Source organism: Primulina tabacum, chromosome 2, assembly GCF_025594145.1.
Source record: "Primulina tabacum isolate GXHZ01 chromosome 2, ASM2559414v2, whole genome shotgun sequence".
Classification (NCBI taxonomy): Eukaryota; Viridiplantae; Streptophyta; class Magnoliopsida; order Lamiales; family Gesneriaceae; genus Primulina; species Primulina tabacum.
The window spans coordinates 2,912,084-2,934,769 of record NC_134551.1 but is presented as its reverse complement, the minus strand read 5'-3'; the positions used below and the strand labels follow the sequence as shown (position 1 = coordinate 2,934,769).

The 22,686-nt window shown below is 35.5% G+C and overlaps 3 protein-coding genes across 4 annotated transcripts; 1 reads left to right on the top strand and 2 right to left on the bottom strand.

Annotated features, from left to right (window-relative positions):
- Positions 1-631: 631 nt before the first annotated feature.
- On the top strand, positions 632-5,352 carry LOC142525149 (putative pyridoxal 5'-phosphate synthase subunit PDX2). The gene is made up of 7 exons (XM_075629328.1): positions 632-787; positions 937-1,064; positions 2,711-2,798; positions 2,987-3,060; positions 3,676-3,867; positions 4,766-4,863; positions 4,932-5,352. The coding sequence occupies exons 1-7, from the start codon at positions 736-738 to the stop codon at positions 5,047-5,049; spliced, it is 750 nt and encodes a 249-aa protein (XP_075485443.1). The 5' UTR covers positions 632-735; the 3' UTR covers positions 5,050-5,352.
- Positions 5,353-6,327: 975 nt separating this feature from the next.
- LOC142525141 (beta-galactosidase 8-like) lies at positions 6,328-13,451 on the bottom strand. The gene is made up of 19 exons (XM_075629318.1): positions 13,138-13,451; positions 12,729-12,824; positions 12,539-12,651; positions 12,378-12,444; positions 12,203-12,295; positions 11,942-12,085; positions 11,488-11,576; positions 11,264-11,369; positions 11,102-11,189; positions 10,708-10,826; positions 10,021-10,185; positions 9,366-9,565; positions 9,176-9,285; positions 8,966-9,069; positions 8,728-8,841; positions 8,471-8,572; positions 7,130-7,344; positions 6,711-7,047; positions 6,328-6,621 (listed from the first exon to the last, which is right to left on the bottom strand). The coding sequence occupies exons 1-19, from the start codon at positions 13,312-13,314 to the stop codon at positions 6,514-6,516; spliced, it is 2,547 nt and encodes an 848-aa protein (XP_075485433.1). The 5' UTR covers positions 13,315-13,451; the 3' UTR covers positions 6,328-6,513.
- A 779-nt stretch (positions 13,452-14,230) lies between these two features.
- Positions 14,231-19,802, bottom strand: LOC142525118 (beta-galactosidase 8-like). 2 transcript variants are annotated; one of them, XM_075629290.1, is made up of 19 exons: positions 19,244-19,802; positions 19,050-19,145; positions 18,832-18,944; positions 18,632-18,698; positions 18,455-18,547; positions 18,229-18,372; positions 17,812-17,900; positions 17,625-17,730; positions 17,453-17,540; positions 17,113-17,231; positions 16,753-16,917; positions 16,389-16,591; positions 16,226-16,317; positions 15,855-15,964; positions 15,663-15,776; positions 15,402-15,503; positions 14,884-15,095; positions 14,472-14,808; positions 14,231-14,386 (listed from the first exon to the last, which is right to left on the bottom strand). In XM_075629290.1, exons 1-19 carry the CDS (start codon positions 19,421-19,423, stop codon positions 14,279-14,281), a joined length of 2,538 nt encoding a protein of 845 aa, XP_075485405.1. In that variant the 5' UTR covers positions 19,424-19,802; the 3' UTR covers positions 14,231-14,278. The 2 variants fall into 2 exon arrangements, with proteins under 2 accessions (XP_075485405.1, XP_075485409.1); XM_075629294.1 differs by lacking the exon at positions 14,231-14,386 and having other exon boundaries at positions 14,551-14,808; positions 14,939-15,095.
- Between the last annotated feature and the right edge of the window lie 2,884 nt (positions 19,803-22,686).

Below are 22,686 nucleotides of genomic sequence, written 5' to 3'. Positions count from 1 at the left end.
CCCGATATATTTAAACCAGACAAAATGTTTTCTTAAATTCATCACCCAATATTTTCTAATTAATTATTCAATTATATTTTTGAATTTGCAAATACATTTCAATAGATCTTAATAAAAAGTTATAATTTATTTATAAATGTATAATTAATAACCTTTTTCAAGTCTCGAACACAATTTACATTTATATTATTTAATTATATTATAACAAAAAAATTAATATTTAAGTACAAATAAGATTCCATAATGGAGATGTATAACGTATTCGGACTCAATATTTAATTTATATTATATTTTTATGACAATATCTTTAATTTTTTTATATGATTATTATATTTTTTAGGCAATTATTTAAATGTTGAGGATTTATGTGTTTGTTTGGTTAAGAAAAATGTTCATTTGAATTTTTTTTATATTTATATTTTATAAATATATTAGCTAAAAACATAAGTAAAAAATATTATGAATACAATTACGTCATAATAAATTTATGTATTAATCAGGATGGGACTCCGTTCGCGGAGGCAGTCAAGTCAAATTACTTGGGCCTGTTTCGCGGAGGCCCAAGACCAAAGAACAGCCCGACCCAACGTCCAATTTCCTATCCCAAATCTAAAATTTGTAAAGCAGAAAACAAGGTTAAACTTATAACTAATTTCAGTGAAGCAAAGCCAGACAGGATTCATCGCAGTAATCTCGAACTCTTTCACTGAACAAGCGCATTGTGTGGTTGCCGCCATGACAGTTGGCGTGCTTGCTCTACAGGGGTCTTTCAACGAACATATCGCAGGCATGTTTTCTTACTCGGGTCCTCTTTATTTTTGCTCTAGGATATTGTATTTGTATGCTTTTGGATAATTTTGAGGGTATGCACACTATTCACCATGCATATCCCTGCATATGGAGCGGTGATTGTTTCGCGTGGATTCGATGATGCAGCTTTGAAAAGGTTGGGTGTGATTGGAGTGGAGGTAAGGAAGGCGGAGCAGCTGCAAAATGTGAGCGCGCTTATTATTCCAGGCGGAGAGAGCACCACCATGGCTAAGCTTGCCGGGTATCACAACCTCGTAGGTCCCTTTTTTTGTTTGTTTAATGATGCACAAGTTACTTGAAGGTTGGGAATTCAGTTCTTTTAAACTTTTATGGTTCCTGAAAATATGTTTCTTAATGATATTTTTTTTTTGCATTCGCAAAAAGGGGGAGAAGCAGAGTTAGCAAAGAAAATTGCAGGTGACTTGCATGACATAAATTAAGAATTTGGTTTGTGGGATTATATGTTTCGAGGAGGTGGTTAAACTAGAATTCTCAGTCAAATGATGTCGAAACAGCATATGTTTCTTACACTAATTTCTGTTCGTGTGTTGTTGTCCATATTAATCTGCAACGGTGCTAGTGGATTTCCTAATGATGACCTATATTATTCTGTTTTATGTCATGCTTTTGCTTGCGTGGTGTGAAGGCCATTCAATAGGCAAAAAAAAAAAAAAAAATTTAGTGCCAGAAGATTTGTTGGCTCAATGAATGTTCAATATTATTAAAAGGAAGAATTTATGGGCTGAGGTTTAATGAAAGTTTTATGAAACTTTGGATATTCAAAACATACCAATGGATGAAAAGAAAGTGTTCCACAGTAGGTGTGTGGAAGAAAGGTGTTTCCTTTTAATATCCCTTGCTGTCAATTAATCAGAAGGAAGAAAAGAAAGGTGTTGCCTTTGAGGGATTCGTCCAAATGAGCTTTATGGTGGAAATGCTGTACTATTTGTTTGTGTTTTCAGCCGTTTACTACGAAAAAACTGTAGAACTTAATATATGCACGTGAATTCTGTTCCCAAGAATTTGAGAAACTCAAGCTGTGCATGCTCTGTCTTAATTACCATGACGAAACTGCTATTCTTTTGCTGAAGTGAGGATAATGTTGGTTTGCTGCATGTGTACAGTTCCCTGAATTGTTTGTTGTAACTAAGTGCAGAACCTTATCGCTTTTTTATTTGACAGTGTGATTAAAAATTTACAATATGGTTATTGGTATATCATTTGCATAACGATTCTTGGGTTGCAATTGTGCCCAAGCTGCTCGTGAAAGAAAGCTTACTGGTTCAAACTCTAGCTTTGGTTTCTGGTTCGTGGGAAGTAGGTAACGGCTTACACTTCCTAGGCCATTGCAATTGGTATATATTCAGGATAAGGAGTAGGTATAGGATGATGGATATCACCAATCTACATATTTGTCTGTATAAATAATGTCATTTTATTTTTATAGAGATGGTTGAACATGATCAATAATGTGAGGAAAAGGGATTAGCTTGCCGTATCTATTGAAATCATCATCTCTATTATTTTAAACTCTATAGGACATTTAAAATGCATGGTAGTTATTCTGTGCACCACTTGGTGGTGAAAAAACTGAAAATGATAGAAATTCAGAATGTTGCTTTTAGGATAAAATTTAAGTTTTCAGACTTCCACTATTTAAAACTTGCTGTACATAGTCTTATTCTATTTTTCATCTATCATGTTTTTCAACCGTAATGAACTCAACAGTATCCTTAGTCCTTACTAAAGCCTGACACTCTTAATTCCTTGCGCTAATTTCAACTATTTTTTCTTGGAATAAAAGTTAGCTGTAGTAACTATGGTGGCAGTCTATCTGCGTCTATTTGTCAACAATGTGTATATTAGAATGATAACATTCTAAACATTTTTTCGACTGCAGTTCCCTGCTTTGAGAGAGTTTGTTAAAATTGGGAAACCGGTTTGGGGAACTTGTGCGGGTCTTATTTTCCTGGCTGACAAAGCAATTGGTAAGTATATTTATTTTACCGTTACCATGACACTGGCTGGAAATTTCACACTTTTGTGAACCTCAATACATGTTCTTCTTTTGCTTATGTATTACCATACACAACATTCTTATCACTAAAGCAGGAAATGAGATCTTTTAGAGTTTAAATTTCAGTTTTGAGATTTCTGTTATATGTCTTTCCTTCAGGGCAGAAAAGCGGAGGGCAGGAATTGATTGGTGGCCTTAATTGTACTGTGCATAGAAACTTCTTTGGCAGTCAGGTATCATAGCAATTTTTTCCCTCAAATTTACTACATTTCTCAAACATCGAAAGGAAAAACAAAAGATATTAGCTGTCTACTGCATGCACATATACATTTTTGCAGTTCTCCACTTCACGCTGATACCATCATTGGTGTCGGTTTACTGTACGGTTCTCATAAATTGATGTTTATCCTCTCTCTTTGTGGTTTTTTCCTTAAAAAATTCGTATAGGACTTAAGACATGGACTTGATTGTTTAATGATTTAGTTTTTTCATTTTGACCATGTTTTTCGGTATAGCTTCTTATTTTATAATGCAGGATATACAATTCCAATGTTTCAAGAATGTGAATTCTAAGAGCAGTTCCAAGTCATCTATTGATCTTATGATTAACTGAGACCAGTTGAATGGCTTGAGTGCATGCTACTTTTGAGAGAATAGATTAACACTGTAAAGCAGGACATTTTATGTGAACAGTAGGGGAGGATATAAGTACATAGATATGATGTAGAAGGATGTGTTTTTCCCCCAAAATGAGTTTTTTGGCTGATTTCAAAATTTGTTTCCTCCTTCCCTCTCAATTTCTTAAGAAAATCAAGATATCTGTTTTCCAATCAATGTCACATTTTCAGCTGCAAAGCTTTGAGTCGGAGGTTTCAGTTCCTGAGATTGCAGCCACAGAAGGAGGCCCACCGAGCTTCCGCGGTGTCTTTATTCGTGCCCCTGGAATTCTTGAAGTAGGCCCAGAAGTACAAGTGTTGGCCGATGTTGCAGTTCTGTCTGACGGAACTGCTGATTTTGAATCAGTTGTTGAAAGTTCGGAGGTCAAATTTAATCATTTTCATTTTTTTGCCTTCACTTCTTCACACTCACTTTCTGCTAATGATTTTATTCCTTTTTATTATTTCCACTCACCACGCTCTGTTCCTTAAAAAAAGAGTATCTTTCCAAAAGTACTTCAATCTAGTGACGTTATTCCCACTAATTGAGAGCCCGTACTTTTGAAGATGTTTAAAACTTTGGTTGTTCTGATTTACATCTAAAATCTAAGTCATACCGTATCAAATCTGGATAAAGGTTGGTTTTCCCCATCGAAAAGAATAAGGCCTCCAATGCTAGCCAGTCTTAAATAAACCTGAGGGAAGGCCATCATTGTCAATTGCACATCCCTTATTGTTATGGAGCTTTTCACGCTTTAAGCCTTCTGACTTATTTTTCCCTGGCAAACCTCCCCCTCAATCTGATCAGACAAATTCATCATATGTCACTGTTTGTTTCTAGAGATTGTTGAATTCACTATGGATTTCTGCGTTCACTTTAATAGTTTCTTTTGTCTTTTATAAACAATCAGTCCTTGATTGCTTAAATTTAGGGCATTGACTGTTTTTGATAATTAAAATCGACATAACACTTTGCATGGATATGGGGGGCTAATGATGTTTATGAGAATTTTATGACAAAGGGTAAAGATAGTACTGCCACGCTCAACCAATCTTAGCAAAGATTAAAGGTAAATTAGGTTTCTTCTTCTTGCCGATTTCTTGTGGCATGATAATGTTTTGATGAAGGCCGTTGGTATAATCTATGGATTTGTATGCCGAAAATATATGATTGTACCCCTTGTTTAAGTCTTAAATTACAAGATACTAGTATTCGTATTATAATATATCATAACAAATGATGTATTTGATTTGTGATATCCATTACGATTTCGTCCATCAGGAAAATTCTGGATCTGAAAAGAGGGTGATTGTTGCTGTAAAACAGGGAAACTTGTTAGCCACCGCTTTTCACCCGGAATTGACTGCTGACACTCGATGGTATGCATATTGAGCATATACAACCAAAAATACTCTAATTAATTTCTAATGAGTTTCCTCTGGTGCAGGCATAGTTATTTTTTGAAGATGGTGAAAGAAACCAGTAATGATGCTTCAAGTAGTATTGCTTTGTCCACTGAAATCCCGGAGCCTCCAAAATATGATCTTCCAGTATATCAACAGTGACGAAGAAAATGACATTTCAAGCGTGGAAATGGATTTTTATAAGGTGGATGAAACTTTTATTGCATTCTGTCTTCTACGAGCTTCTGACTTTTGATTACATTATTTATTCTTAAGCAGAGAAATGCTTTAAAAAGTGGTTTGCACCCTATATTTTATTCTTGAGTCGTCGTGTACATATTTAAGAAATTGATAGTTATGTGGTATTCCGTTTTTGAAGTTTGTCAAAGAATTAATCTAAATATTTGCTCTCTTGTATAAAACTATTATCATCAGCGGTATTGGTGTCATTTCAATTTATGTTTACCATTTTAATTGTCATTATATTAGGAGAAGATTTGAATCGAAACTAGGGAAAATCAGATTTAATACAGTAATTTTTTAGTAAGATTAGTTTTTAATAATCTTTCGGTGTGTATATGAAGTCTTTACACTATGCTCAAGTCCTATCACAAAATTAAAATCAGTTCTCAAACAAATTTTCTCCATCCAAATAAACTCAAGATTCAGGAGTTTTATTTTGATTCCTCTATTTAAATCATAATTCTCCATCAAAATACAACCCGGGTGACTAAAAGTAGGTGATGAAGAATAAGCAAAGAACACATAAATAGTTGAAATAAGATCAGTTTCTGGCACTAATAAATAGAAAAACCATTATTCTGTTTATCAATTTATTTGTTTGGGCAAGAGATTCACGTACTCCTAGAATCCAATAAATATCGCATTGGAACAATAATATAGACGCCCTAGTCATAAATTGGAGAGGAGGCCGGATGGAGAATCGTATGTGGCGAAAGGAAAGTGGAGGTAGAAAGAACAAATAATTTTAATACGATAAGAGTGACAGTGTCTTGCCTCTTTGAATTGGATATAAGAGTTGACACCCATTGGTAAAGAAGAAAACAGAGTTCATAACTATCAGTTATATTCTGATGATATGCTCGTTTGGGTAGTTCTAGTTTTTTTGAATTTTCGTAACTTTGGTGGTTCTTGGCAAGATTCATAGGCCAGGGTGTGTTAGTCCAGTTAAAAGAGGGATCCACATTCCTCTGAACGGAAGGGAAGATAAGTATGAAACACCATCCTTGCTTCATCAGCTTGCAAGGTTTGCAGGTTTCCGAAGGCCCTCGAATTAATGTTGCTGCTGAAATATGTCATTATTTGGCCACATTGAAAATATTGTTTGAATTTCTTCTAAAAATATTGGAAGGATTGCTCAACTCAACCAGATCATGAAATAACATTTTTAAAACGAATACAGACAAAAATACGAACATTTGGATTATATAAAACTACATATTATTATGAAAAAATATCATGGTATGTACAAGATGGAGGGTCAAGGGTTGGACAAATTATGTACAGATGTAACAGACTTGAGAAAAGTGAAAATTTCTTGAATCAGAACAGATGTAAGTTATGTGATCTAATTGTATCCGATAGCCGATGCAATGATTCCGGTTCTCAAGCACAGGTAGCTTGTACAGCCAAACTTTTTGTAACATTTGGACAAGGGTCACCAAGATTCTCCAGAGAGACTTCAATACTGCATCTTGTTTTTCCAGCGCAAGCCTGTATACATTTGCCACGACGAGTGAGTAATAACATCTTAATTTTGAAAAAATATTATTCCTAGCACTCAAACTTCAGGGGAAAAAAACCTTATGGACAACACGCCTAGCCCGTTTGCTCCTGCAACGTCCTTGGGTAAAGCTTCCACAGGTTCCATGAGGATTTCCAAAGCCCACGAATTGGAGTTCTGATATGACTTGGTTTGGTGAGGGGCACTCTAGAGATAGTGTTGGCACACTGTTATTGGATTGCAAATGGTTAGAGCTCCATGAATCAATGGGGGCCGGAAAACTTTCGGAAACTCGTGCACATATAGGTCCTATCTCTCTTGTAGCCAAAGATACACGTGTTGGATCACCGCCAATTTCTTCCATCATCACCAAGACATTTCCACTTGGTTTAAGCCATGAACGGGGGACATGATAACTGCAAGATTATACTCAGGCGATAAGAATGTATGTAGCATGCGAAAGAACTTAGTAGTAGGGCAGAAACTTGATATACTCACTACTGCTGAGTTGGTTTTCCACAACCTGCCAGGCATTTGTTTTGGTCGTAACTTCCTCTATAGTTGCAAGTGCTTGTACATTTGGCGTCTACATTAGCAATGCTGGCTGGCCAGTAACGTCCAATGCTCTGTCCATTTATCCAGGCCTGACCCTTTTGCATTCCCGTGAACTCCATCGCAACAGGACTATTTCCATGGGGAGCAGAAAAAGTCGTCTAGATAAAAAAGCTGAAGATGTCAGATCATATTGTCTTGCATAAAATGGCTGGTGCAAGAATTTGAACCAGAAGCTGGAAAACTGAGCGAAAGCACACCAGAGAAAGAGAAATTTCAAGTTTCGTGATTTTTTTTCCTTCACGTGAGGTAATTAAAGCATATCGTTTAGTGTTGTATTAGAACCAGTTACTCGTATGAAGCCCTATTGAGTACGATTTCTAGGAGTTATTGCATGTCGCTATTGAACATTCAGAGCATGCAACACTAGAAAAGCATGACCTGAATGAAAATGAAAAAGATCAATATTTCTCATCACTTTCCTAATTTTTCTTTGACACTCATGTCAGATTGGATGCATTTGGCTTGGTGCTTGTGAGGGATGTTGGAAAAGTCAAGAAAGGCAGCACAGGAAAGGAAAACATGTATAAATGTGTGTTGCCTATTTTGCAGGAAGTTTCGCAGAATTGATGGAATACGCGTTTTTAACGCGTGTTCACACGGTCAGGGGGCTTTATAAATAGAGCTCCGTCCTTCATTCTGAAATCATCCCTTCTTCGAGTTTTCTCTCATCTTATAAGCATTTGAGTGCTTAGTTCTATAATATTTGTAAGGTGTTTGTTCTCCTGTATTAAGAGAGTGTGTTATCTTTGGAAACACAGTGAGTGAGTTGTACACCACAAAATATTATAGTGGAATTCTTTTCATCTTGTCCGTGGTTTTTTACCCTAATAATTTTTAGGGGTTTTCCACGTAAATCTCGGTGTCTAGTTTATTCTTTATTTTCGGATTTTATTATCTCAAATTTCGCACGTGGGACCAACAAGGAAGTACTAAACATACTATGGCAGCCATGACCCTAAAGCATTTGGATTACTATTTGACTTGTGAAAAGGAGTAGGCTTCTGCATATGTTTCTAAAGACGCTGCTTCTACAAGCTCAGTTTTCACTAGTCACAAACACAGGCAATTCTTTTCCCAGATGTTTACTCCTGAAGAAACTGAAATAACTATCTTGTACCAAAATCTTAAAAAAAATAAAAATAGTTTGGTAAGGCCACGAGGAGATTTTCAATCTCTTATCTTGAAAAAAGTTGAACACCAACTAGTGAAAATGCGTGCTATTACCTTGTACCAAGTCAGAGGAGTATATTTAGACAAAACAGGCTTCGACAACCAAAGTGGGGAACTTCCTGTAGATAGGCCAGATTCTTCCCCTTTCAAACCAATCTGGTGAGGATATTCATGGTGAGAAAATTTATAATGGTGAAAAGCTATAAATCTATTAAATGCTCTACAAAGATTTTTCTCAGTACTTAAACAGTTCAACATTAATCTCCAGTTGGAACAACTTTCATCACAGTTATATGGTGGGTTACAATAACCTGGTACTTCCAATGTTCTGAGGAGAGGTCAATGGTTGAACCGTTGCTTAAACCTTTCAACTGAACTGGACCGGTAATTCCTGCTCCCGCTAAATCATAGAAAGCTCCATAGTTCTGAATCAGGAAGGGAATTATATAAGAAAATAATTCTCGATAACAGTCATCCGAAAACGATAAATTGGAGGTGTCATATCGATCTGAAATTTGACTTGAAAAAGAAAATATTCGTGTTTAAAACCTTTAGTCCCACGGTCACACTCAAGAGGTCAATCCTGTTAGTTCCAGGTTCCAGGGTCACAGGAACCTCTATGGAAGCCTTATTGATGTGACTGTTTCCACTACCTGCAAACACCCAATCCAGAAGCAAGCTAGGTGCATAGAATGAAACTTAAATGAAAAACAAGAGGATCCGAGACAAATTCTGTTGGTAGGAATCGTTTTCCCATACCTACGCGCCTTCCATTGACAAAGGCATGAAATACATGACCAAGTGTATCAATATGTAATAGAATCTGAGAGCCATCTCCAAGCAAGGGGTCATTCGGATTTATTTGGGTGCTGGAAAACACAACAGTGAACGTCAAAAAAGCAACAAGCGATAAAAAAATTTCACAAGTGTTTGTGATCAATCTTTATACCTTAAAGAATACCACAGGTAGTCACTTTTATCAGCAGTAGTATTAATCTGCTCCATCAACCCAAGTAACTCAAATGCATTGTTACTTGAAATGCCAACAGGTTCCCGGAACCAACTCCAACCTGAGAGGGATGCACTGGACGTGGTACCATTTTGTGGTAGTTGGCGAACAAACTTTGTTGTTGCTGTTACAGAATTAATCTGCAATTTTTAAAAATAAAATCAGTGAAGTAATTTGTGTTGATATATATGATATGCCAGGTAATCTTGCAGTGAGAGAGTATATTTCAAAGATGCCTCGACAAATTCAAAAATCAGAAAAATGATCCTGATCACACAGCATGTGTTGGATTAGGTACAGTTATTCCCCGTTCAACTTAGGGTTGTTCCCATCCACCAGAACTTTGAATATTTTGCATTTAATTCCGAAGCCTTCATTATTTACATCTATATGTTTTAAACCGGTTCGTCTTGACTGACGATATGAACATGTTAAAATTTAAATCACCCACTGATTTAAGTAAGACATTGTTCAAGATGTTACCATAAAACCTGAAAAACCGTGAGCATTAAAGAATATGAAATCCATGCGTAACAAGTACTAGGATCCACAGTTTCACAATGAGAGACACAACATAAAGGTTTATGAGGCAAACCTTTGCGGTATTATATACTACATTCTTGCAGTCTGGTAAGATGCTAACAGACCAAGCAGGCAAGTCATAGTAATTGCCGTTGAAATACACGGTTTGATCTTTCTGGTTGTCCATATTGGCTAGAAAAGCAGCACATTCCCCTGATTCAGTTTTATAGACAGTGGCCTGAAACAATACAAAGTCCAGGTTGAAAACAGCAGAAACATAATAAAAATGAAATAAGTTTGTGAAACAAAATAATGCATGCATAGTACAACGATGCACGATTGGCGCATTAGAGTCATTTAAAACGATAAGTTAATGCACAGGAGATTGAATTACACAGCCAAGGAAATAATCTACCACCATTATTCCACGTGCATCAATTTTAAGATCAAAAGTTGAATAGCTGATCTTATCAAGACCCATAGAATTTATTTTTTGTTCAAATTTATACTTTGCTCTAAGTTAAGATAATTCTTATGTGCAATAGAAGACATTAAATCCAAGTGCAAATTTGAACCAAAAATTTAAACTACATCAGTTGGAGAAACCTAATTGTGCAATAAATAGTTCAAGTAAAGATCTATACAATTAGAGCCCAAGATAATGTTTAGAACATGGAACTCCCTTGAGCTGGATTATGAAGATTGACTGGGCATAACTTCAGGCCACAAAATCAATAGACTATAAAGGTGGAAGTTCTACCTCCGAATTTGATCCCAGAGAAGTAGTGTTTCCGTCAGCCTCCACCATTGCATCTTCACAAAGTTTAATGGCCTTGTGTAGATCTCTCAAGTGACCCCACTTAGGCTGCCTCAGTAGTCCTGAGATAGACATGGAGAAATTTTCAATCTCTCAGCATTTAAACTAGGAGGAATTTAAGGAGATTAGGATCAATTATCAAAGTTTGATTTGACATTAAGCCATGAAACTCTTGTCCAACAATAAAGAGTTTAAAAGGTTATAAAATTTGATAAATCAGCAAGGAGAATGTGAAGCTTTTGTTTGAAAATTTAAATAGTTTTATGCTGCTTTGTTCAAAACAAGCTACATTTGAAATTTGTAATGTATCAAATAGTAATTAGTGTGCGAGTCATACCATACTCATCAATAGGAGCATCATAATCGTAGGTTGTACTGATGAAGGGTCCACCAGAAGTCCGGCCAAAGTTAGTTCCACCATGGTACTGCAGAAATGGAACTGAAATTGGTGAGAAAGTTCTCATGATCACAACTGAACAACAATGAAAATCAGATGTACCATGTAATAATTGACTAAGGTTCCATTGAGCTGATAAAAACGTGCAGCGGCAAAAGCAACGTCTTCCGCAGGTCTGTATGGAACAGGATCACCCCATGAAGTGAACCTAATATATTGACAATGCAGACCAATGAATAATCATCAGCAATCCGGTATCAAAATCTGGGGGAAAATGTACGGGGAACTTAAAATAGAATATGCATCTCAAGGGATTGACAAGTTACCATCCACTCCAGAGCTCTGTCCAAAATTTTGGTTTCTCATTAGAATTTGGAGAAAACTGGTCACAATAAAAGCCATTGCAAGTGTTTATCTGCACGAAAGAAATGACAAGAGTAAGTATCGATTTGATTAACAACCTCTTAAAATATTTATTTAATTTTCTTCATAATTTCAAGGGGTTGAAATAATATATTCTTAAGCCAAAACAGGAAATGTTTTTAAAAATGTCAAAGAAGATTCTTATAAACAATCTTTCATCTCGGTTCTCAAACATTTCTTCAACAAGTCTGCTAAAGGCTGCTATACTGAGTTGTCAAGTATTTATGGGCTTGCACAAGATCCATCTTTTATGCAGAAACTTAGGACAACATCGCGCATGGAAGGAGAGGCAGAGGCATAGAGTGAATATAACCAAGAGTGCATGAAAAGAGAAAGACTAAGATCTCAAGAACTTACCATAGATTGAGGGGCATTATTTTGCTGACACATCACCCATGGAACCCCAGCGTTCATGGATGTAGCCAATTCTGCTGCCCATTCAATGTAAGTTTTGGCTTTTGGACCATACTCCCAATCAATGTTGCCATATTCGTTTTCAATCTATTATGAGAGATTCATTAAATTCCTCCGAACAAAACCATAGCCAGAAAGCAAACAACAGTACCATTCCTTTCAATGACAAAAATTTTCTTTCGCATCAAGTTCTCTCAACAATACCTGAGACAAAATAATGGGCCCTCCTTGGGATGCATACAGATTTTCTTGCTTCATCAAATCCACAATCTTGGTCACGAATCGCTTCATTTCAGCCTAAAACAACAAAATATTCATGCAACGAACATTTATAAACAACAACGTCGGAAAAAAAAAAGGCTTGTAAGAAAAAAGAAACCTTGTACGGCTCGTTGTCCGTTCGAAGCTGAATTCCGGGGATAAAATGCAACCAAAGAGGGAACCCTCTGCGAATTGAACCATAAAATAATAAGCAAACGATCTCCCAACCGAGATCGATCGACAGAATCATAAACGAAGAACAGAGATTGAAGTGCTCACCCATAATTCCATTCAGCGCAAACATAAGGTCCGATTCGGAGATGAACATACAAACCAGCTTCACCTACTAATTTTAGGAACTTCACCAAATCTTTCCTCCCAGTAAAATCATACTGCAAAAGTTTCGTAAAGACTATAGTTCATATGTATATATATATGAAAAATAATATTTGAGAATTGATCATCTCACTTGGCCTCTCGCAGGTTCGTGCATGTCCCAGAAGACGTACGTCTCGATAATGTCCAAACCACCCTCCTTTGATTTCTGGATCAAATCTGGCCACATCTACAATTCATGCATGCAACTTAGTTACACACGTATTATATATATATATATAGTTTGAGCAAAATCCTTATGTAACAAGTACTTAAAATGTTTGCCATTTTAAACTTTAATGTTGGATATGATTTCATTTCTACGTTCTTCAAAAGTATATATATTGTGCATGCATGGAGGGATCGTAGCTCATTTATATTTTCCACTCACATTTTAGCTAAGTTTTTTTTAACAATAAACAAGCTTAAACTTAATATTTTATCGCATGTATTTTATGATATTCAATTCCGCATGCAGTTCAATCTATATATACAATTCTTACCTCTGGGGTACTGCGTGGATAATGAATGGAACCAGAGACCAACACCCGACGCTTGCCATCAATCACCAGCCCCCGCCGGTCGTATGTCACATCCACGGCTATACAAAGTGGCACCGTCGCGGCCAGAACAAGAGAGGCGATGATGATCAGCCCCCGCGATACATTATTGCTTCCCATTTCGAATACGAGATGATATATTACAATTTATGATTTTATTCACAAAATAATTACAAGAAAAAGAGATATATAGTCGTTTTGTACTCATATGCCTCTTGAGATATATACAACTCAACAGGCCGACAAAACGGCTTACTTGTTTGTGATCATAAGAGAGGGGAGCTTTGGTTTTTATATAGGAATATCGGGAGTGAATTTCTCTCAATCTTTGGTCTTATTATTTCTTGCACCTCTTTATTTTATCCAACTCACGTCTGATGATCGGTTCTCGGTGATATACATATATTTATTTATTTTATGTTGATCCAAAAATTAATCTATATTTGTGGTTTACTCCATTCATTTGCCGCGTCACAATCTTAGGAGTCTGTATAATGTAAACTCTTGACTAATATATGTTAGAGTAGAAACCCCACCGATATTCACAATAAAAAATAATATTCCTAGCATAAAAAGTAATATTTTTTCATGGATGACCCAAATAAGAAAACCGTCTCACAAAATACGACCTGTGAGACCGTCTCACACAAATTTTTGTCTGTATGTTATTAATCCAATGGGATAAAATAGTTCTTTTTTGGTGTGATACATATATAATATTATTTTATGATAAGTACTTTTTTGTAAATAATTTAGAGATTAAGGTTGAAAGATATTTTTTATAGTATGTAATTTTTAATTTTTTTTTTTAGAGTAGAGGTGTATATGATATACATTTTATTATAATATGTTTTTTTGTTTTGTTTTTAAAAATAGAGATTAATATTTTTTACATGTACAGATGTACAGACGGTTGAGGTTCCTCAATAGATAGGAACCAAAACGTAGTGGAATTTAATTTTTTTTTGATCGGGGAACTAGCGATATGTTATCCATCCACACAAACTATTCATTCGAAAATATGCACAAAAAGAAATACCTTTAATCAAATTTTATTAATTTATGGTGTTATTTAATGATTTGTTCATCTACAGGAAGCCTCGACGGCTAAACTTTTGGCTATTCCCGAGCAGGGATCACCGAATGTATTCACCGAGACTCCAATGCTGCAGTTTCTTAATCCTACGCAAGCCTGCAGACAATGTGAATTGCAAGTTCAAATGCCACATCTTGCAACCTACATAAAATTTTATAGAATGAATCAGCAGAATCTGAACCTTTCGAACGATGGAGAGGGCCCTTCTGCTGCTGCATGGACCATGGCTAAAACTCCCACATTTCCCACGAGGAGTTCCGAAGCTGGCAAATTTTATTTCAGATATGATCTGATTCGGGAAAGGGCAATGGAGTGACAGAGTTGGTCCGGCTTTCTTCCTTGTTTCTTCGTCAGAATTCCACATACTCACCGGGATTGGGTGAGTTTCCGAAATGCTTGAACACATACTTTGCGCCTCTTTTGTAACAAAAAATAACTGTGTTGGATCGCCTCCTACTTCCTCGAATAGTACGATTACATTTCCACTTTGCTGCAGCCAACCACGGGGAACGTGATAGCTGCATGATTTTCCACCAGCTCAAAGACAAGAAATAGAACAATTTAAGAACAAAAGTTTTACAAAGAAAACATACAGCTGTTGAGTGGGTGCTCCACAATTTTTCACACAATTACTTGGTTGATAAATACGTCTATAGTTGCAAGAATCACTGCAACCGCTAGTTGGAGCCATTTTAGTCGGCCAATAACGCCCTATGCTTTGTCCATTTATCCATGCCTCACCCTTCCCCAGTCCTGTGAAGTTCAGTGCAACTGGATTGCTTCCAGTTGGGGCATCAAAGGTTGTCTATGAACACAAAGAACACAGAAAAAATAGGTTTGGAGTTTTGCTGTCATAATTAAACACCTCAGCTTCAACATTTTATGGCTATATTGGACGAATACTGGTACAACACGATATGGGATTCAATGAAAAAGGGATAGGATACAAATATTTTTATGAGTATGCGGCATGCAGGCATAGAGATAAAAATATGTTAAAAATTGTAGGGATCTGCAATTAACAATTAGACGTACCAGTGCATGATAATTTAATGGGTTAATTCTGGAATGTGATAATTATGCGAACACAAAATTTGCTGCAAAATTTTACCTTGTACCATATCAACGGTTGATTCTTAGGCAGATCAGACTGTGATACCCAAAGAGAGGAACTTCCACTAGATAGGCCTAATTCTTCTCCTTTCAAACCAATCTGTCCCACGCATTCCAAAATGAAACAAGAGCAGATTAAACCACACATTAAGTCACTCATAATCATGGAAGATGATGTCTGTATATACGTTTAACCAGATCTAATATATAAAAAATTGAATGCTGGTATGCCTAGTCAATTTTTTTTTTACTTTAGTACCTGATATGTCCACTGCTGAGATGATAGATCAAATGTGGATCCATTTTGTAAACCTTTTAACTGCACAGGGCTAGTTACACCGGTTCCCACAGTATCGAAGTATGCTCCATAATTCTAAATCGACATAAATATATGTTAAGAGAATGATAATAGTTAGGATTACAATAAGAATTTGCCCCTGAAAACAAGCACCTGTAACCCCACGGTCAAACTCAACAGATCAATCTTATTTTCCCCCGGTATAAGGCTGATAGGAACATCTCTTGAAACTTCATGGCCACTATTGCTTCTTATTCCGCGCCCTGTTCAACAAGTGGTATATCCCGCATCTTCAAGTGCTAAAAGTTCATTTTTTTTAATATTTGACTCCCTTAACGAGACTGCGTTTTTTCTTGTTACACACAATATTTTTTTAATGTGCCGATGAAAAGCACATGTTAACAGAACTAAGTTTATAAAACATCACGTGATAACTCAGTTTTTAATTAATTTAAAGGCAAAGTTAAAACAAGACAAAAATATCCATATAAAGGCTCAGTTAGCAGCACTTATTCCAAATTTACCTGCGAGTTCTCCATTGATAAATACATGGAGCATGTGGCCAAGAGAATCAATGTGAAGAACAGTCTTTGACTCATTTCCATTTATTTCAACACTGGAACAATCAAGAAACGTCAAAACCCGATGTCTGTAACAAAAGAATAGTGTTTTTGAATGGTTTTGTACCTTACAGAATACCATAGATAATCACTTCTATCAGCAGTAGTATTTATTTGTTCCAGTAACCCAAGTTTTGTGAACGCATTATCACTAGATATACCCACTGGTTCATTAATCCAACTCCAGCCTGATATAAATGCATCAGAAGCTATAGTACCTTCTTGTGAGGGTTGCCGAACAAATTTTGAGATAGTGGCCACAGAGTTGATCTATCAATGGGACAAAAAAATACTCGTATTATAGGTTTATCGATGATTATATCACCGCTTTCAATGTTTTTCGACGATACAAATTATTGAGACTACAAGAATTGGGCATTTGATTTATTTTGGATATGGGAAATATAAAATGCAGTGTTTACGAGGCATACTGTAGCGGTATTGAGGGCCACATTCTTGCAGTTTGGTAAGATGCTGACAGACCAAGCAGGCAAGTTGAAGGAATTGCCATTGAATTTAACGGTCGCATCAGATTGCATGTCCAGATTTACAAGAAAAGCAGCACATAGCCCTGATTCAGTTTTATAAACAGTGGCCTGGTATAGATAAAATATAAATTAAAAGAGATGACAAAAGACAACAGAAGTTTAAATTCTCCAAACTTCTCTTTGAACTTCAGTCTAAGAATTCGAATAGATACTGAAACTATCAGGAGTTTTTGTTCTTGAAGAAAAGCCAATCCTAAGAATGTCACGTCACAAAAAGAAAGAAAAAGTGGAAAGCTGTTAGACCTCCAAATTTGAATCAAGAGAAGTAGTTTGGGGATCAGTTGCCACCATTGCCTCTTCACAGAGCTTTATAACCTCGTGCAAATCTTTCAAGTGACCCCATTTTGGCTGCCTTAAAAGGCCTAGAACACAATAAAATCCAAACTCAAAGTATCTATATCAAGAACGATCATTTGGAAATATAAGTTGTAATAAATGTTTTCTGGCATGGGTTGGGTAATTCAGGTCTAAAAAATTTCCGAACTCAGTAATATCTAGTCTTAAATCTTGGAAGCGAACTAGTATGATTTTCTTGGTTGCAGTAACTGGGAGCATAAGAGGGAGACATGTGCAAAACCCATACCATATTCATCAATCGGCGCATCATAATCATAGCTTGTTGTAATGAAAGGTCCACCAGCACTTCGGCCAAAGTTCGTCCCACCATGATACTGTAAAAAAACATTAAAAAAAAGTTAACCTTGGAAATTTGTACTTGGTTAATATCAAATATTGGAATAGATCAATGTAAGTACCATGTAATAATTGTGAAAGGTTCCGCCAAGCTGGTAAAAACGAGCCACTGAAAGAGCAAGATCTTCCGCTGGTCTGTACGGAACAGCATTGCCAAAAGAAGAGAACCTAGGTTTTTTGATAATCGTAAGCTTTTTGAGACAAGAATTCTTGGTATTAATGACCACAAAAATGAAAAAAACGCCTTACGATCCACTCCAGTTCTCTGTCCACATTTTTGGCTTTTTATTCGAATTTGGAGTGAACTGGTCGCAGTAAAACCCGTTGCAAGTGTTAATCTGCAGTCATTCAAGACGATAATTAGAAGGTTCATTCAGAGACCAATCAAGGAAGTCATGAACAAGGGTGAGGGGGTGGAGTGGTGGACAGGACCAGGTGGTCGAGGTGGCCAGAGTGAAAAGATTTTGGAGGCGAATTTTATGGCAAAGATTTTGGAGGCGAATTTTATGGCCTAGAAAAATTACACATAAATTTTTTTTTTCCTCTGACCTGAAAACTCATTGCTAAACAAGTCTACAAGAAATCGAGCAGTCACTCTATCCATTTTAAATTGATAAAATCAATTGAGCTTCGGTGAAAACTAAAGAAAGTCAGAAGAGAACTCACAATAGGATCAGGAGCATCATCCTGCTGGCACATAACCCAGGGCACCCCTGTATCCAATGACACAGCCATCGCTGCAGCCCATTTGACGTAAGGCTCAGCACCACTACCATAATCAGACTGGACATTTCCATACTCATTTTCAATCTGCGAGTAAGAATCAAAATTTTCATTACAATTGTTCTTCAATCAGCTAATCAAAAACTTCCTGTTTTTATGCAAAATACACCTGAGATAGAATTATAGGCCCTCCTTGGGATGCATAAAGCTTTTTTCCCTTCATCAAATCCACAATCTTGGCTGTAAACCGCTTCATTTCAGCCTAATAAGAAAATTCCTCATGTAAATAATTGTATTACACCAGTTTCAACAATAAAGGAAAAAGTTCAAGAATTAGCAAGATGACCTTGAAGGGTTCATTATCAGTTCGAAACTCGATCCCAGGTATGAAATGCAACCAAAGAGGAAATCCACTGAAATTAGCCATAAAATTCTCAATCATCTCTCATTTCAACGATTTTCAGAAAACCCAATAAATAATAAAACCATAAAAGAACAAGTATATGGTCCAAGTCAGTATACAAGTAGAAAAACAAAAATTCTTACCCATAGTTCCACTCAGCGCAAGCATAAGGTCCAATACGAAGGTGAACAAACAATCCAGCCTCCGCAACCAATTTCACAAATTTCACCACATCCTTTCTTCCTTCAAAATCATACTGCCAAATTTCCTCCACAAGTCAGTGTACTTTTTCTCCACTTTGCACCCTTTTCGCATCATTTATATTATATTAAGCAACAAAAATTAATAATCAGGATATCACCTGCCCGCGAACTGCTTCATGCAAATTCCAGAAAATGTAAGTTTCAATGACATCCAATCCTCCATCCTTCGATTTTTGAATCAAATCCGGCCACATCTACATACATGTAAAACGCGTTATGTAAATTTATCGGGATTCCCTGCGTGTAACTGTGCGTGTGAAAATGTTAACATATTGTATACGTATATACGAACATCAGGAGTGCTGCGCGCGTAATGAATGGAACCGGAGATCAACACCCTCCTTCGGCCATCGATCACGAGCGCTCGTTGATCGTACGTCACGTTGGCGCCAAAGCAGCACCCCGCCGTTAATGCAAAAAGCAGAAGCAACCCCACCTCCACCGCAGACATTCCAGCACCGGTACTTCCCATATTCCTATCTTCCCAGTACGGTTTGCTTCCAATTTAGCTACAAACAGAGATTTTTACGGCATCGCGGTTTATGGTTCACTCACAATATCGTTTTCCCAGTACAATTTCGTGTTGAATTAAAAAAATCAAACAACTGTTCAGCAAATGCTTATCTTTTTTTCCTTAAACAACAATAATCTTCTTCAGATGGTGCTGTTCTCTGCAGCTCAAGCCGCACACAACATGCGGTGCTATATGCTGACGAACGCGAGGGTTGCCACATTCGTGACGGCATTGAATTACTGCAATGGGGCATAATTTTGTCTGTATTTCGTCGAGGTATGCAACGAGATTTTCTTTTTCTTTTTCGTATGCAGAATCCACTGAGGCTGAGCTATCAAGTTCAAAATGAAATTGATTATTATTTTTTTAAGGAAAAATAATTTTTCCATCCACAAATTTCTCTTCTTTTTAATTTTGATTAACTACATTTACAAATTTTACTTTTAATATATTAACTTTAATTTTTTTTATTTTTAGACATTTTTTCAGAATGACGATGCGAAAGTAAAAAATATTGACATGATATCGAAAATTGTCGATTTGTCTAATGATACATCAACAATTGATCAAATTTGTTAAAAATTAAAATTAATATATCAAACACAAAATTTGAAAACGTAGTAAACCAACATCTAAATGGAACAAGTCAGTGAAAAAAAAAAACAAATTTTATTGTTTTAATATTAAGAAAAAATTGAAAACTTAATAAACCAACAACCAAAAATCAAAATTCAAAAAGTAATTGAAACAAAAAATCAATTTTCCTTGTTTTAATATTAAGAAAGAGCCCATTAGAATGTATATTTTTTTTAGAAATCGATAATACTCATGTTCTCCGATTACAGAAATATTTAATTTTTATGAAATAAAAAAATATAAAAAAAACATATTTAGTAAATTTATATTTCATATATAACTACCATGTCACGACAACTTTCCCTAATTTATATTTTTATATATATTTTTGGATTTCCAATTAAAATTTTATGCTACCAATCATAACAAAAATTTACTGGCAATTGAAATCAGTACCTTCTCCAACTAAGTTTTCTTATTTCTCATAAATAATATTGTCCTCTAACTTAATAATAAATTATACAGCACCGTTTCGAGCTCGATCTGTTAAATTATAATGAAATACGCTACCACAAGTATCTAAATTTAGAAATTTACTAAAAGCTATACTACCAGGGCATCGTAGAAAATCAGTATCACACGACATAATTAAAAACATCACTTTCCCCCTCAGCAGTCTATACTAATGCACCGACAGCACGCGTTGCATGCTTATATAATATTTTTTATAATTCATTTGATTTATATTTAAATGAGGATCAAAATATAATTATAAAAAATAGTGAGGAATTACACTGTAATTTTGATATATAAATTCAAAAAAATTAAAAATAACATAGTAAAAAAATGACATCGGTGAGAATTGAACTTATAACCTAGACCCCAAGAAACAATGACTCTATCGAATGAATTATATATAACTTGCATTAAAATTTTAACATTTTATTAATATATATAATTATTAAAACAGATCATGACATCAAAATTAGTTATTTTAAGTGTCTCAAACTTAATAAAAGAAGTATTAAAAATTGAGAATGTGTTTGTTTTTATGTAAATTTTGTTATAAAATGGATAAAATCCTAATAAAGAGTAGGGCTCTTCTGAGACGGTCTCACGAATCTTTATCTGTGAGACGAGTCAATCATATCGATATTCACAATAAAAAGTAATACTCTTAGCATAAAAAGTAATACTTTTTTCATGGATGACTCAAATAAGAGATCCGTCTCACAAAATACGACCCGTGAGACCGTCTGACACGAGTTTTTGCCCATCTATTAATGTCAAATAATAGAAGATATACCTAATAAGTATCCTTAGGAAAACATTATATCTTGAGTTAGGCAATTCACGTCTATTCATTTCCCAAACTAGCTTTGTAGTCTTAAATATTAGATTCTAAACACGAACACTAAATATGGGAAATGATCGACGCGCGTAAGCACCATCATGTTTTAGTTCTGGAATGTTCCACCGAGCTGGTAAAAACGTGCTACGGCGACTGCAAGGTCTTCTGCCGGTCTGTATGGCACGGGATAGCCGAACGAAGAAAATCCATGAGGTTATTTAGGTAAATCACAGGCTGTTTGAGCTAAGAAATGGTAGGCACTAACAACCATGAAAAGGAAATGAAACGACCTACCATCCACTCCAGGTCTTTGTCCACATTTATGGCTTTTTATTCAAATTCGGAGTGAATTGATCGCAACAAAACCCGTTGCAAGTGTTGATCTGTGTTCATTCAAGACAATATAAAGAAAGAGAGGGCTCAATCAGAGACAAATGTAGGAAAGGGAGGGAGGAGACCGGATTAGGTTGTTGCAATATCGAAAAGAATTTGGGTTACAAGAACTTCTCATTTCAGGAAAATATACATAAAATTTCAATTTTTTTTAAAAAAAAAATCTGAGAACTCATCACCGGCACGTCTACGAAAAATGAAGCAGACATTAAATTCATTATAAATTAATAAAATCATTTGAGCTTCGGGTAAAATCTAGAGAAGATCAGTTGAAACTTCTAATCTGGAAATGAGTGACAAACTTCTCTGTAAAATTGTTTGCAAATCAATGAGTTTTATTAATTGTTGTTCGTAAAATCAGTTTAATCAGTGTCAATTTGGAACCACTGTCTTAAAATCTTATGAATTGGGTTTTTAGAAGAAAAAGTAATTATATTTTGCAAGATTTGTGTGTGTGAATATTAATAAATAATTAATACGAGTTTATTATATTCTCTATAATTGTCTATATTTGTACGACCTTGGTATAAAAATCTGTTGAGTCCAACCCTTGTTGAAATTTTCGTGTCATCTACGGGGAAAAATACCACTCTACGTGATTTAATTTTTTAACGGAGTGGAGTTAAACTAACTAAAAAGATAATGATACGATAATGAAAATTTGATGGAACAATTGGGATTTATTCATACGTTTCAATTTTTAATAAATCAATATTCTGTCGATGATTTGATAAAAACTTTACGTGCTGAATTTATATATATATATTTTTAAAAAAAAACTAATTCATGTTGGTCCCACGTGCGGTAATTTGAGATAATAAATATGAAAATAAAGAATAAACTGGACACCGAGATTTACGTGGAAAACCCCTAAAAATTATTAGGGTAAAAACCACGGGCA